The sequence below is a fragment of the Mustela nigripes genome, chromosome 6 (genome assembly GCF_022355385.1).
Source record: "Mustela nigripes isolate SB6536 chromosome 6, MUSNIG.SB6536, whole genome shotgun sequence".
NCBI lineage: Eukaryota > Metazoa > Chordata > Mammalia > Carnivora > Mustelidae > Mustela > Mustela nigripes.
The window spans coordinates 20,754,629-20,767,728 of record NC_081562.1 but is presented as its reverse complement, the minus strand read 5'-3'; the positions used below and the strand labels follow the sequence as shown (position 1 = coordinate 20,767,728).

At 41.0% G+C, this 13,100-nt stretch overlaps 1 protein-coding gene across 2 annotated transcripts in view; it reads left to right on the top strand.

Moving 5' to 3' along the window:
• SLC17A8 (solute carrier family 17 member 8) overlaps window positions 1-13,100 on the top strand; it is a 46,506-nt gene that overhangs the window by 28,690 nt on the left and 4,716 nt on the right. Inside the window, exons 6-10 of one of the 2 annotated variants that reach the window (XM_059404648.1) lie at window positions 1,924-2,010; window positions 2,412-2,551; window positions 2,675-2,824; window positions 3,774-3,906; window positions 11,093-11,203. In XM_059404648.1, coding sequence (XP_059260631.1) covers window positions 1,924-2,010; window positions 2,412-2,551; window positions 2,675-2,824; window positions 3,774-3,906; window positions 11,093-11,203 — 621 coding nt within the window. The remainder of the gene's footprint in view (window positions 1-1,923; window positions 2,011-2,411; window positions 2,552-2,674; window positions 2,825-3,773; window positions 3,907-11,092; window positions 11,204-13,100) is intronic. The other variant, XM_059404649.1, reaches the window with a different exon arrangement.

Below are 13,100 nucleotides of genomic sequence, written 5' to 3'. Positions count from 1 at the left end.
ACAGCTAGTGAGGACAGAAGTGGGGACCTGTCCACTCCTAATGGCTACTCCCTCAACCCCATGCCATTCAACAATCATTGGAGGTCTCCTCTGTCCTCCACTGTCTGACAACGGAGGGATCAAGGTGCAGTGAGCTCCTCCAGGGCTGTCTGGATGGCACGCCCCATTGAGGTATGCTCAGGGGCTGTGAGTGTGACAGATTATAGTCAGCAATGTCTTGAAGGATGAGGAAGAGTTTTCTACTAGACAGAGAAGGACAATTTCAAGTGTAAAATTTCCTCTATGAGAGAATGCTTCCTACTATGAAGAATTAATGGGAGTTTTGGAGTGGAGGAAGCAGGACCAAATTATTAAGTAGTTAACAGATAAAGGCTCTGGATTCCTACAGACCTAGTTCCTGTCACCCACACCTGTGTGACCTCAGGAAATTTATCTGCCCTTCCCCCACCTTGGTTCCCCCTACAAAGGAGGATGATATTGGTACCAAAACCAAGAGTTTGAAAGCAGGGTTAAGTAGAATCATGGCTTTGGAATCCTCAACATAGTGGACACACAAAAAGCATCCAATGCCTCTTAGGTGGTGGAGTTATCCCTGGACCCTCACTGTCCTGGGCATTTCCTTACCCCTTACTTCTAGCAACTTTGGTCCAGGGAAGACCACCTTCCCCACATCCACAGCAGAGTCAGGCCTGCAGATCTTTTTAAGCAATGTGCCTTGGAATACTTGTCTTACTGGTTTGTGGAAGTCTGAGCCAAAAAAAAAAAAATAGCATTGTCATTCTGTACATCAGAGTCACTTGATAGTTGGGGTTTGTGTGGCATGGATTACAGCTTACAAAACATCTTCACACACATAGTTTATTTAATTCTCAAATATCTCTGTGAGATAGAGATGTCTTTCCCATCTTCTATCTGAGAATAATGATTCTGAGAGACTGAGAGACTCCCTCAGGTGTCATGATGTCCACACTTAGGATTCCAGGTTGGGCCTTTCATGGCCAGTCAAGTCCAGCTTGGAAAGATGGGATTTCATCTCTTTCTATGGAAGATCCCCAAACTCCCATTCCCTAAAGGTCTCCTTGGCATTGGTGTCTGAGACACAGAATTTCCTGTTGCTACTCACTTTTCTGAGCAAGAATTTTTTTCATTCACATCACAGAGGGAATTTGAGAGAGTAATTTTTTTGATTCAGTTAATACTGATTGGGAGTTTTTAGGGCTCATGTCTCTATAGCAGATTATCATGGATCTGTAGGGGATGGCGGAGACCAGGCTGCTGCCTCTAGCCTTTGGGATCATGTCTAGACAAGATAAATTACCACATATATGTAAGTATTTATAAGGTTAATTGTTTTTACAAAGAAATAGACTTAAAAATGGGCCCATTCCAGAGGTAGGTGGAGAGAGCAGCCTTCCTGTTCATTCTGCCATCCTGGAATAGAATTGTTTCCTGATTTTTAAAAAGAAATCAAGACCCTAAAAAGTATGATTTTTTACTAGTTTGAAGTCCTCATTTAAAGACCTGGGTGATAATTCTCCTGAACTGTGAGCTCTGGAAGGCAAATTCATTTGTTCCTTTGTTTGCTCTCTTCACCCCTAATATTGTACCTGGTTGAATTTTTCAAATTTCTCTTAGATTTTTTTTCCCATCTTTTTGTCCTATTTTTTCATGTGATTCGAAATTGCTGTTCCTGAGTAATCTTTGTCTTGTCCTTCCATGGTACTGGACAAAGTTAAAGGGCATCCAGTGACCTTTCTCTCCCTGAAGCCCTATTTTAAGTCAGATGGAGTTTGGGCCTCTGCACGGAGGCATTCTGGCTCTTGCTCAGGTGGATTCATTTTCCTCTCCACAAGAGGAACTCTAGATGGGCTAAAGGGACCCACATAGCAGTTGTCAAGTGTCCTCCGTGTTTTCTTGTTCTAGGTTCCTATGCAGGGGCAGTGATTGCCATGCCTCTGGCTGGGGTGTTGGTTCAGTACATTGGATGGGCCTCTGTCTTTTATATTTATGGTGAGTAATTTGACTTCATGAGTTCCCATGGATGACTCATAGAGATGGTATTTTACTGTATCATGGGGTTGGCTAAGAATTTACTATAGGAAATGATGGAAAAGAGATGATTAAAACAAGCTTATCATATAAATGGAATACTTGTCAGCTTAGGATTCTTTTAATGCTTATATCAAAGTTGGGTTTATTAATGAGAACAATATTATCTTTCTTTAAATACCAGTTAACAACAACAATGGGCAGCAGTGACAGCAGCTGACAGCAGTGACAGCAGTAGGGAAAGCAAAACATACTTTCTTCTAGATGGACATCATGCCATCTGGGAGTATTATGACAGTTGGAATATTTAGAGATGGAGGACAAGGAAACCACATCATTAAACATTTTGTTTTTTACTACAGGCATGTTTGGGATTATTTGGTACACATTTTGGCTATTGCAGGCCTACGAGTGCCCAGCTGCTCACCCAACCATATCCAGTGAGGAGAGGACCTACATAGAGACAAGCATAGGAGAAGGAGCCAACGTGGTTAGCCTCAGTGTAAGTACAGAGGAAAGATGAGAATGGTCTCTTTTCTACTTCTCTTAGTGATTGTGTTGTACTCTTAAAAAAATAATATGTCAATATAACCACTAAAAATCTCATGGTGTTTTTACTCTCTAGAAATTTAACACCCCGTGGAAAAGATTTTTCACATCATTGCCTGTTTATGCAATCATTGTGGCAAATTTTTGCAGAAGCTGGACTTTTTATTTGCTGTTAATAAGTCAGCCTGCTTACTTTGAAGAGGTCTTTGGATTTGCAATAAGTAAGGTAAACACAGAGATGCTTCAAATGTTCTTGAACTTTAAATCCCTTGCTTCAACTGAGAAAATCTTTGCATGACAAAATAATTAATGATCAGCATTCATAACAGTTCTATGACACCTAATACCCTAGAGGTCAGACAAGTTCTACGTTTTGGGCATGGTATATATAGGCTATTAATTTCTTCTTCATAAGGATCAGAGCTATATTAAACTGCTTTTAAAGACTTATGTTCTATTTGATTTCAAAGTGGTTTTGAAGCTAAATTCAAGAACTGCATATTAGGTAAGGATAAAAAGATTTGAAGGTAAGATGTTTTTGTGGGTTTTTCCCCCCAAATTACTCAGTGAGTAGCAGACTATTCCTCTCTCTGTAATGGCAGTTATAGCAATAACAACCATTGCCTTGTATGGTTTATAAAGAACCTCTTTCAGTGTCCCCAGCCATTGTCATGAGGTTGTCTGTGTTTCAGGAAGGAAGGGTAGATGTAAAACATAAACCATCATCATGAAAGACACAACCTCCTTTGTACTAGGGGGAGAACAGTAGCCTAGCAGAGGTCATTGTGTGTGTAGCTCCAGGTACTGTCTGAAACGACCTTGGAGGAGCTAGCATAGTCAAGTCATAATGGCTGCCATCAGTGAGCGCTCACTCTGCCACGAGTGTTTGACTAGCATGTGGAGGCACTATGGGAGGTTCTGGGGCCTCTTGTCTTGTCTTGTATGTCCTCGAGTCTTGTCTGTCCTCAAAGAGCTTCCAATCTGGTCAGAGACACAGGTCTGTATTTAAAATAATTCACTCATTCATTATTTATTACAAAATTCAGGCCCATCTGGGTCCCAGGTAATTAGATAATTAAACTCAGTTGGGGCAGGAGTGGAGGGGACCCAGAGAATTGGGGAAGTGCAACTCTCCATAGCAGCTAAAAATAGCTCATTTCTTCTTTGTATTCCAGGTGGGTCTCCTGTCAGCAGTTCCCCACATGGTTATGACCATCATTGTGCCTATTGGAGGACAGTTGGCTGATTATTTGAGAAGCAGGAAAATTTTGACCACAACGGCTGTCAGAAAAATCATGAACTGTGGAGGTACTATGGACTTCATAGGTGGCTTCAGCAGCCTTTACAGAATGAGATGAAACTGAGCTGCAGAGCATATCCTGGAGGTTATATCTACCCATTAGAAAGGATCCTGGGGCGCCTGGGGTGCCTCATTTGGTTGGGAAGCCAACTCTTGATTTCAGTTCAGGTCATGATCTCAGGGTTGTGAAATCAAGCCCTGTGTTGGGATCCATGTCAGTGGAGCGTCTGGTTCTCTCCCTCTCTCTCTCAAATAATTAAATCTTAAAAAAAAAGAAAGAAAGAAAGAAAGGAAGAAAGGAAGATAACAAAGGATCTTAAAGTCTCCTAAGTTCATTATCCAGCAATACTTGAGTGCCTATCATGTCCCTGCCAACTGGTCCTCCAGCCCATGCTTGTGCAGCCTGAGATAGGACAACTTAGCTGGTAAATCAGTACACACCTCCAACTGTAGAAATGCTTCTTTCGTCTACTCTTAAGCCAAAGTGAACTGATTTCCTGTGACATACCTTTATCATTTGTCCTTCCCATACATCCTCCCAAACACATAATCCTTTGCTTATGTAGTTTATTCCCTTATCTCTTTCCCTTTCTCCACATACAGCTTTTGGTAAGAAACACAAGAAAAATATTTTATCTGAATAGTCTTCTTTCCTCTCAGCTTATGCTTGTATATGTGGTGTACACACACACACACACACACACACACACACACACACACCCATCCTCTTTTCTGTATTTATTTCCTGCTTTATGCTTTGGTTTGGCAAAGACAAGGAAACAGGGTGATTTTCCAAAAGAGGTAGGTGAAAGTAATCGTGAACCCCTGCCATGTTTATGACTGCTTACCTTTTTTAAACCTTCCACTTTTTCCTTATTTCTTTTTGTTTTTGTGTTTTAAATTAGCATTTATTGGATGCTTTCTGTGTGAGACACTAAATGACATCTTTTATACACATTATCTCATTTAATCCTTATAACCATGCTGTGGTTTACAGTGAGGAAACTGGAGTAAAGAAGAGTGACTTGCTCAAGTGGCAGATGTTGTGCAAGATCCCAGGTCTATCTGAGCTCTTTGCCAGTGTCCCAGTCGCTTGCTGCTCCTCCTCCTCCTGAGGACTGGTGGGGTTTGAGGTGGACAGGCAGGAAGTAGAGAACAGCGCCATCTATGGGTGAAAAGTCACAAGAGCTACTACATTGGAATGGAGGGAACAGGTGGACAGTCACTCTAGATTAAATGGGTCAGGGCCATTTAGAAATGAAGAGTACATAGAGATTGCACAAGGGCAGACATAATCTGGTCCCACAGTATTTCAGGTATAAAGTCTGACCAGGGAGTTTGGGAATAATGTGTTGGCATCAGGTGTCCACTGACGTGAACTTTTTTTACAGGAGACTGAATGTTGGCAGGTGTGGACCTGCTCTCTGGTAGGTGAGAGGTGAAGCTCTGGGGCACTGCATTTATGGTAGCTGAGGTAAACAGATTGATGCCCTCCCCCAAATGTTCAAGTTCTAATTCCCAGAATGTGTGCTTATGTTTCCCTACATGACGAAAGGGAATTTTGCAGATATGATCAAATTAAGGATCTTGAGGGGCGCCTGGGTGGCTCAGTGGGTTGAGCCGCTGCCTTCGGCTCGGGTCATGATCTCGGGGTCCTGGGATCGAGTCCCGCATCGGGCTGTCTGCTCAGCAGGGAGCCTGCTTCCCTCCCTCTCTCTCTCTCTCTACCTGCCTCTCCATCTACTTGTGATCTCTCTCTGTCAAATAAATAAAATCTTTAAAAAAAATTAAGGATCTTGAGATGGGGAGATAATCTTGGATTATCTGGGTAGACCCAATTTAATCACAAGGTTCTTTCTAAAAGGAGACAAGAGGTTCAGAATCAGAGAAGGAGATATGATGGTAGAGGCAAACATCAGAGATACAGCCAAAAGCCAAGGAATGCAGACAGTCTCTAGAGCTGGAAAAAGCAAGAATGGAGTTTCCCTAGAGCCTCCAGAAGGAACACAGCTCTCCTAGCCTCCTGATGCTAGCTCTCTAGGACCCATTTTGGTCTTCAGACCTCCAGTACTGTACAGTAGTAAATTTGTATTGTTTTAAGCCACTAAATTTGTGATAGTTTGTTACTGTAGAAATCAGAAACAAATATAGGAGCCAAATTTTTCTCCTCTGGTTATCATGTTCTGCCCCAGCTGAAGATCTCCCTCCACAACCAGGCCCTGGATATCTCTTTCCTTCTCTGACTCTGGTCCTTCCCTTGCTCTTTACTGTGAGCTCTGCACACCTTCACCTCTCACCTAGTCCTCACCACATGTCCTTCCACATGGGTTTATCTTCCGTCTTGTGAAGTTGACATCAACCTTCAGTGACTGCTCCTTCCAATGCATACACTTGGGTGGTAACTCCTCATGTTAGCTACCGTATTATAGCTCTTGCAGGAAGGTGTTTTAGGCAGAAGGAACAGCATGAACAATGCCCCCGAGGCAGGCATGAATGTGGCATGCCAGAGAGCAGAAGGAAGGAAAGTCAGAGTGTCTGGAGCTCAAGAGATGGAGGGTGACAAGAGATGGGACTACTCAACTAGGGCCAGATCTTGGGAGGCTTTGAGATATGCACAGAACTTGGATTTTTTTTTTTTTTTGAAATGCCCTGGGAAGCAAATAGAAGGTTTAAAACAGAAAAAGTGACATGATCTGGTTTATGTTTTCAAATCTGAAGACTAGAACATAGAACATAAGAGTGAAAGAAGGGAGACCAGTGAGGAGGCCATTTCAATTATTGTGTCAAGAGAAGATGGTATCTTTAACTAAAGTGGTATCAATAGAGATAGAGTGGGATGGGTTTCTAAAGTCTCTGAGCCCAACTTTCTTCTTTAAAATCTGTATAATAGCATTTACTTCCAGTGATTATTACAAATGTGAAATGGGACAAGGTACAAAAGCACCTAGCATGGATCCAACCTATAGAAGGTTGTCAGCATATGTTAGTGCCTTTTTCCTCTCCTGTGTTTAAAACACTGACAAAACAGAAGTTTGTCTAAGGAGACATTAGACAACTATCTGCTATTCAAATGTATCTTGGATGGCCAAAAATATGTAACCTCTTAACCTGGAACTTGAAGAAAAATTCTGGATTTCAACCCCACTTGCACAACTGTTTCTCAAGCCACATGCCTTGAAGACTCTGAACATACTGTATAGGACTGTCTTGTTCGTGTTTAATTTTACCCCAGTCACTTCAGCCATTGTCCCGCTGTAATCGACAGCGTCAGTGTTGAGTAGTGATGGTGAGAATTATCAAAGATTTGACAGAGCTAATGAAGTGACTGTTAAAAATAAACCTTTTTTTGTTCTGGAAACTAGAATGCAAACGTAGAATCTCCCTAGCTTCTCGCCCATCTTTAACAAACAAACAAAATAGCAACAACAAAAACCAACCCAAACCTCCTCACATGTCTTTTCATGTCATTTTATATTTTGAAATAGCAGACCAGTGAGTTCTACATTGTATGTTTTAAAAGGTGGTTGTCTTCTTTTGCTTATATGCAAAGATGCTAGACTAGAGATAAATACATGAAGAGAGAGCTTTGTGCCATCACTGAGGAAGCCAGATCAATTTGGACATAAGGAAGCATTTGCACGATCTTCTAGAGAATTTAGTTGGTTTCATGTTCTCAAAGAGGAAATACAGAGGACATTTCTCATCCTCTATCACACATTTCCTAGAGTCTGTCACCTTTTTTTCTTTCCATAGACAAGGGATGTTTGCAGCTAGAATTACTTAAAGCAAACAGATCACCTAAGACACGAAGCTCTGCTCTACTTCATTCTCAATCAGGGCACATTTCCAAGATCCTCAAAAACAGATGTCAAATCCTTGTACTTCCCTCTATAGTACATGTAAAGCGTGACTGAGGTAAAAAAATTCTAGTCTGGCTGAATTGGTTGCCTGTGTGAACTTTTAGATTGTTTAATATGAAATGAACATTTTTCTCTGACCTTTAAATCCTAATTCTGTTTCTCTTGTCAGCTCTGATAGGTTCACTTTCAAGGTCTCTTGTTCACTTCTGAAGTTCAAGTTTTATCCTCAAGCTCCTGAAATATATAGTCCTATCGATAGCATTTTTTTCACTAGGAACATTTAAGCTCATAAATTATTTTTTTCCTCTTTTTGGAAATCTACTAACTATTTGGCAAAGATCATTTTTCTTCCCTTATAGATGAACCAATATTTCATTCATAAGTTTTATTCTTCACAAAATGTCTCCATTCTAATTGTTTGGAGGAATTAATTTTTCGGTACAGCTTTTGTCTAGAGTGTTAAAATTAAAGAAGTTTCAGCCAGATGCTTTATTTAAGACAGGGCACTTCTAAAGCACATATAGTTAGTGTATAAAACACTAGCAATTGTCCCTTATATTTAATTTAAACCGTTGAAACAAAATTGATAAAAGTAACAGTGGTCTAAATCCCACACTTGAGAAACACAGCTGTTTCCATTTCATGTGAGTCTTTTTAAAAGATTTTATTTGTTTGTTTGTTTATTGGGTGTGAAAGCAGGGGGAAAGGCAGAGGCAGAAGAGATAAGAGTCTTTTAAAAAATTTTTTTTAAAATTTTTTATTAACGTATAATGTATTATTAGCCCCAGGGGTACAGGTCTGTGAATCGTCAGGTTTACACACTTCACAGCACTCACCATAGCACATACCGTTCCCAACGTCCATAACACAACCACCCCCCTGCCAACAAACCTCAGTTTGTTTTGTGAGATTAAGAGAGGAGAGACAGAATCTTTTTTTTTTTTTTTTGGAGAGACAGAATCTTAAGCAGTCTCCACGCCCAGCATGGAGCCCAATGCAGGGCTCCATCTCAGGATCCTGAGATCATGACTTGAGCTGAAATCATGAGCCAGAAGGTTAACTGACTGAGCCACCCAGGAGCTCCATCATCTGATTCTTTTTAAGTGACCATCTAAAACAATTATTGATGCTTGCCTTGTTTCTTTGATAGTTTTAAGAAAATGAGCTCAGAAGGTAAGCAATTTACCAAGGTCTACAAAAAGCGTTTTGGCTTGAATTTCAACCTAACTGTCTTGACTCTGGGTCCCATTTTTTCCCCCTTTGCATTAATTTGTTAAGTATTACTTACTGAGTGATACTATATGCTAACCAGTCTCTGTGTTATACATTTGGTATCTTTGTGGGGGAGGCAGAAACACAAATGAAAAATTACAAAGCAATTACGAAAAGTTCTATAAAATTAGTAAGAAGAAAGAGATGTCAGCTTCACTGGTGGGGGCAGGGGAAGGGCAGGGTTGCCGGGGAAACTTCCTAGAAGAAGCAATGTTTGAATTGGACTTTGAAGGATAGTAAGTTTTCTCCAGAGAAAGAGAAGTAAGTGGTAGGAGAAGAGTATCCTGGGCAAAGGAAGAGCCTGTGAAAATACATTAGGGGCATGTAACAAATTTTGTGAGTAGGAAATGGCTCATGGATCTGCTTGACTACAAGGAGGGTTTTATATGGCCTAGGGTCAGAGAGGTGAGGGCTGGCCGATGGACAGCAGGAAAGGCTTATTATATGCACTATAGTGGTAATGTGGAACTCTTGATGAAAGTTTTAAGCAAAGGTCTGTGGTCTAGCTTTGTGGTTTAGAGAGAGAGAATGATGTGGAGAATGGGTCGGAAGAGGGGGAGATGGGGAGACCATAAAAGGAGCTGTTGAAGTTGTCCAGGTGAGAGGTTATGGGATCAGGACAGGACAGTGACAGAGGAGGAAGCAGAGGTCAGGTTGACACCTGTAGATTTGTCTGTGAAAGCTGAGGGAGAATGGGAAGTGTCCAAGATGATTCTGAGATTTGAGCATTTGACTTTTGTTGGTTTCTTTCTTTTAAAGATTTTATTATTTTTTTAAGTAATCTCTATACTCAATGTGGGGCTTGAACCCACAGTCCCAAGATCAAGAGTGGCGCACGTTCCACTGACTGAGTCAGCCGGGTGCCCCACTTTTGGTTGACTGAGCTTATGTGATAGGCACTGTATTTGATGCCTTTTTTTACCCAATTTCATTTAATCTTCCAGCATCCTACAAGACTGTATTATTAGCACCCTTTTGGGGGATGAGGCATCTAAGGAGTGGAGTGACTTGTCCAGGGTCACATAATTTGTGATTTGTTGTGGAATCTGAGCCCAGGCTTGTCTGACTCTAAAGTCTGGGTTCTAAGCACAGGTGGACAGATTAATTTAGGGAGGAAGAGAGAATGTGGTGGAGGTGAAATGGTGGTGGTGTTTTTTGTTTAGAAGTAAAGAATAGGGGAACAGAGATTTGATGTGAGTATGTGGTCTTTGAGGTGACTACAGAACAGTCAGGTGATGTCTGGAATCAGCAGACAGTCTCCAGAATGAAGCATCATTATCTTCCACCTCCCAGGACACTTCATATACCTGAAAATGGCACTTATATCATCTTTCTGTCGGCTGTTGACTGAACTTGGATGTGTGTATGTGTGTGTGTTTTGTGAGAAGAAACATCTCCATAATTTCCTCATCCTTTTTTATTGTACTGGATTCACTTATTTAGAATGAAAGGAACAGAAAGTACTTTTGTCCTGCTGTACTTCTGTGCAAATATCTCAAAGCTTTTATGCAGCAGTCTGAGAGCTTAGCAAACTTCTGAAAAGGGAAGAATTTTGCCTTGTGCTTTACAAGAAGTGAGGTGCTGGGTTTGTTTGTTTGTTTGTTTTTAGATATTCACTACAGCTTTCTTGTCATTTCTGGCAATATATGTTAGAGTGTTGTATTTTTCTGTGAGTGGCCATCACCTATATAATCAAAGGGGGATCACGGGCAGTATATAAGAGAATTTTAGTATCTAGAAATGGCAGAGGCAACTACCTATGAAGCAACTGATAATAAATATTCCCCATCCGAGGGGCATCACTGGAACATGCTGGAAACATTCAGTATTCACAGTGCACCAAGGTGTAGGTAGCATGGCTCACAGAACACCTGGGTAATGTTAGCATAGTCATGTAATCATGAAGCATCCAGCTAATATTGCTAGCAATAGGCTAGGATATAAATACTAAAAACTTAGGTCTGTGGAAATAGGAATAGATTCTTATTTGATAAATACATGAACTGAGCTGACTGACATGGAAACAATATGTTTTTTTTCTCCCTGGTGTTTCCATTTGCAGGTTTTGGCATGGAGGCAACCTTGCTCCTGGTGGTTGGCTTTTCCCACACCAAAGGGGTGGCCATCTCCTTTCTGGTGCTTGCTGTAGGATTTAGCGGCTTTGCTATTTCAGGTGAGATGTCCTTTCATTTTCCAAATCTTTTCTACAGATTCAGTGAGTCTTGGGAGGAAGGAAGAGAAAAGGAATATTCTATCACTTTCCTTTAGCAGCCAAGCCATTCTCAGGGAACAGGCTCTGGGCTAGAGAGTTTCATCATGTGAGAATGATAACCCCCCTGAGCCATGGGCAGAAGCACAAGCACATGCCCCAGAAGAAGTGGTCCCTTCATACTTCAAGACCAGGTCACCCCATCTCATAGAAGCTCTTGTAAAATTTCCGATCTTCATCTCTAACTAGAGAATGGCTAATATTAGCTCAAAAGTCAGGTGATGTAGTCATTTGACATTATGTTATAAAATCCAAAGGGTTTTTTTTGTTTTTGTTTTTGTTTTTTTTTTTTAGAGTGGAAAACATCTTTAAATTTTGTCTTCTCCATGGCTTTCAGTTTCTAAAGAAGGAAATGCAGGTCTAGAGAGGGGAAGTGACTTTCCTAACAGGCAAGAGCAAGTACTTAGAATAATATGATGCTAGTGAGAGCTAACCTTGACCAAGCACAGACTCTGTTCCTGGTTCTGTTCAAAGCCCTCTGTGAAATTCTCACACTACCTGAGGTGGCCTCAGTCTGTCTCCACGTTTCACAGGAGTGAAGACCAGTTTACTGAGGGAGTGTGAGAGGCCAGGGCACTGTTATATCATGTCTTTGGGCTTCAGAAGCTCCCTATGCACAACTGGATGAAAAAGTAAAATTCAGTTGTTCTCCTACTTTAAACCAGACTGTCATCAGGCAGTGATCCCCTACTGGGCAGTTTACACAGATGGTGTGTATGTCACAACACTTTGAAGCAAGTAGATAATATCACTAGTTTACCAAGGAGGTACCTAAAACTCAGAAAAATCAGATCTTTTTCTACTGTCATATAGTTGGTAGCAAAGGAAGAAGTAAAGTTCTGCTGGCTCCAAGCCTGTGCTCTTTCTGCTGTTCTAGGCTGCCTGAAACATCAGAGTAAGAATATCCTGGAACAGAAAAATATGGAACCTCTGATAGTTTTTTAACCATCGTAAAATAAAGTCTTGATCTTTTCAAAGTAAATAGAGCTGTTGGACAGTGAAATTGGGGGCAAGGGGGTCTATTTTAAAAGTAGCATGCAGCTAAGAAATTGGGTTTGGAGGTGCATAGACCCAATTTTGAGGCCTCACTTTACTATTTGCTATTTATAAAAGAAAAAATGCTAAGTTATTTAAATTCTCAAGCCCTGGTTTCCTCACCTAGAAATTGGAGAGGTATAATGGCAACCTCACGGCGGTTGTTGGGAGATGGCCATGAAATAGAGATAATTCATGCATTCACTTACATTTCCTGTGAGCCAGGTGCTGTTGGCAGCAGGAGGGAGAGTATAGCAGAAAAAAAAAATCATATGGCATCCTCATAAAGTTTACATTCTGGTAGAAATAAAGCATTTGAAACCCTTAGTCCAGTGCCAGATACACGACAAAATTAACAAGTATTCACTATTGTGAATTGTGTTGTTGAGTCATTATTCATTTACTTTAGCCCAGGACTTCTCAAATTTTGATACACATACAAACCACCCCAGGATCTTGCCAAATGCAGATTCTGATTCAGCCCAAGATTCAGCATTTCCAATAAGCTCCCCAGCACTGCTGATGTGCTGATCTATGGTCTATACTTTGAGTAGCAAAGATAAAGCCATCATGACTTGTTTCCAGTAGATGTGGATACCTTTCTCTGATAGCCCTGTGATGCAAAAGGGATTCATATCCTGTGTCCAGAGATAATGAAATATTTAGGCTCACATTGTTCCTGGATTGGCAATTACACCATGATCGGAAGGAGACAAACCCAATATACCAAAAAACAGCACCTGCTTTCTTTCTTGCTTTCTTTCTT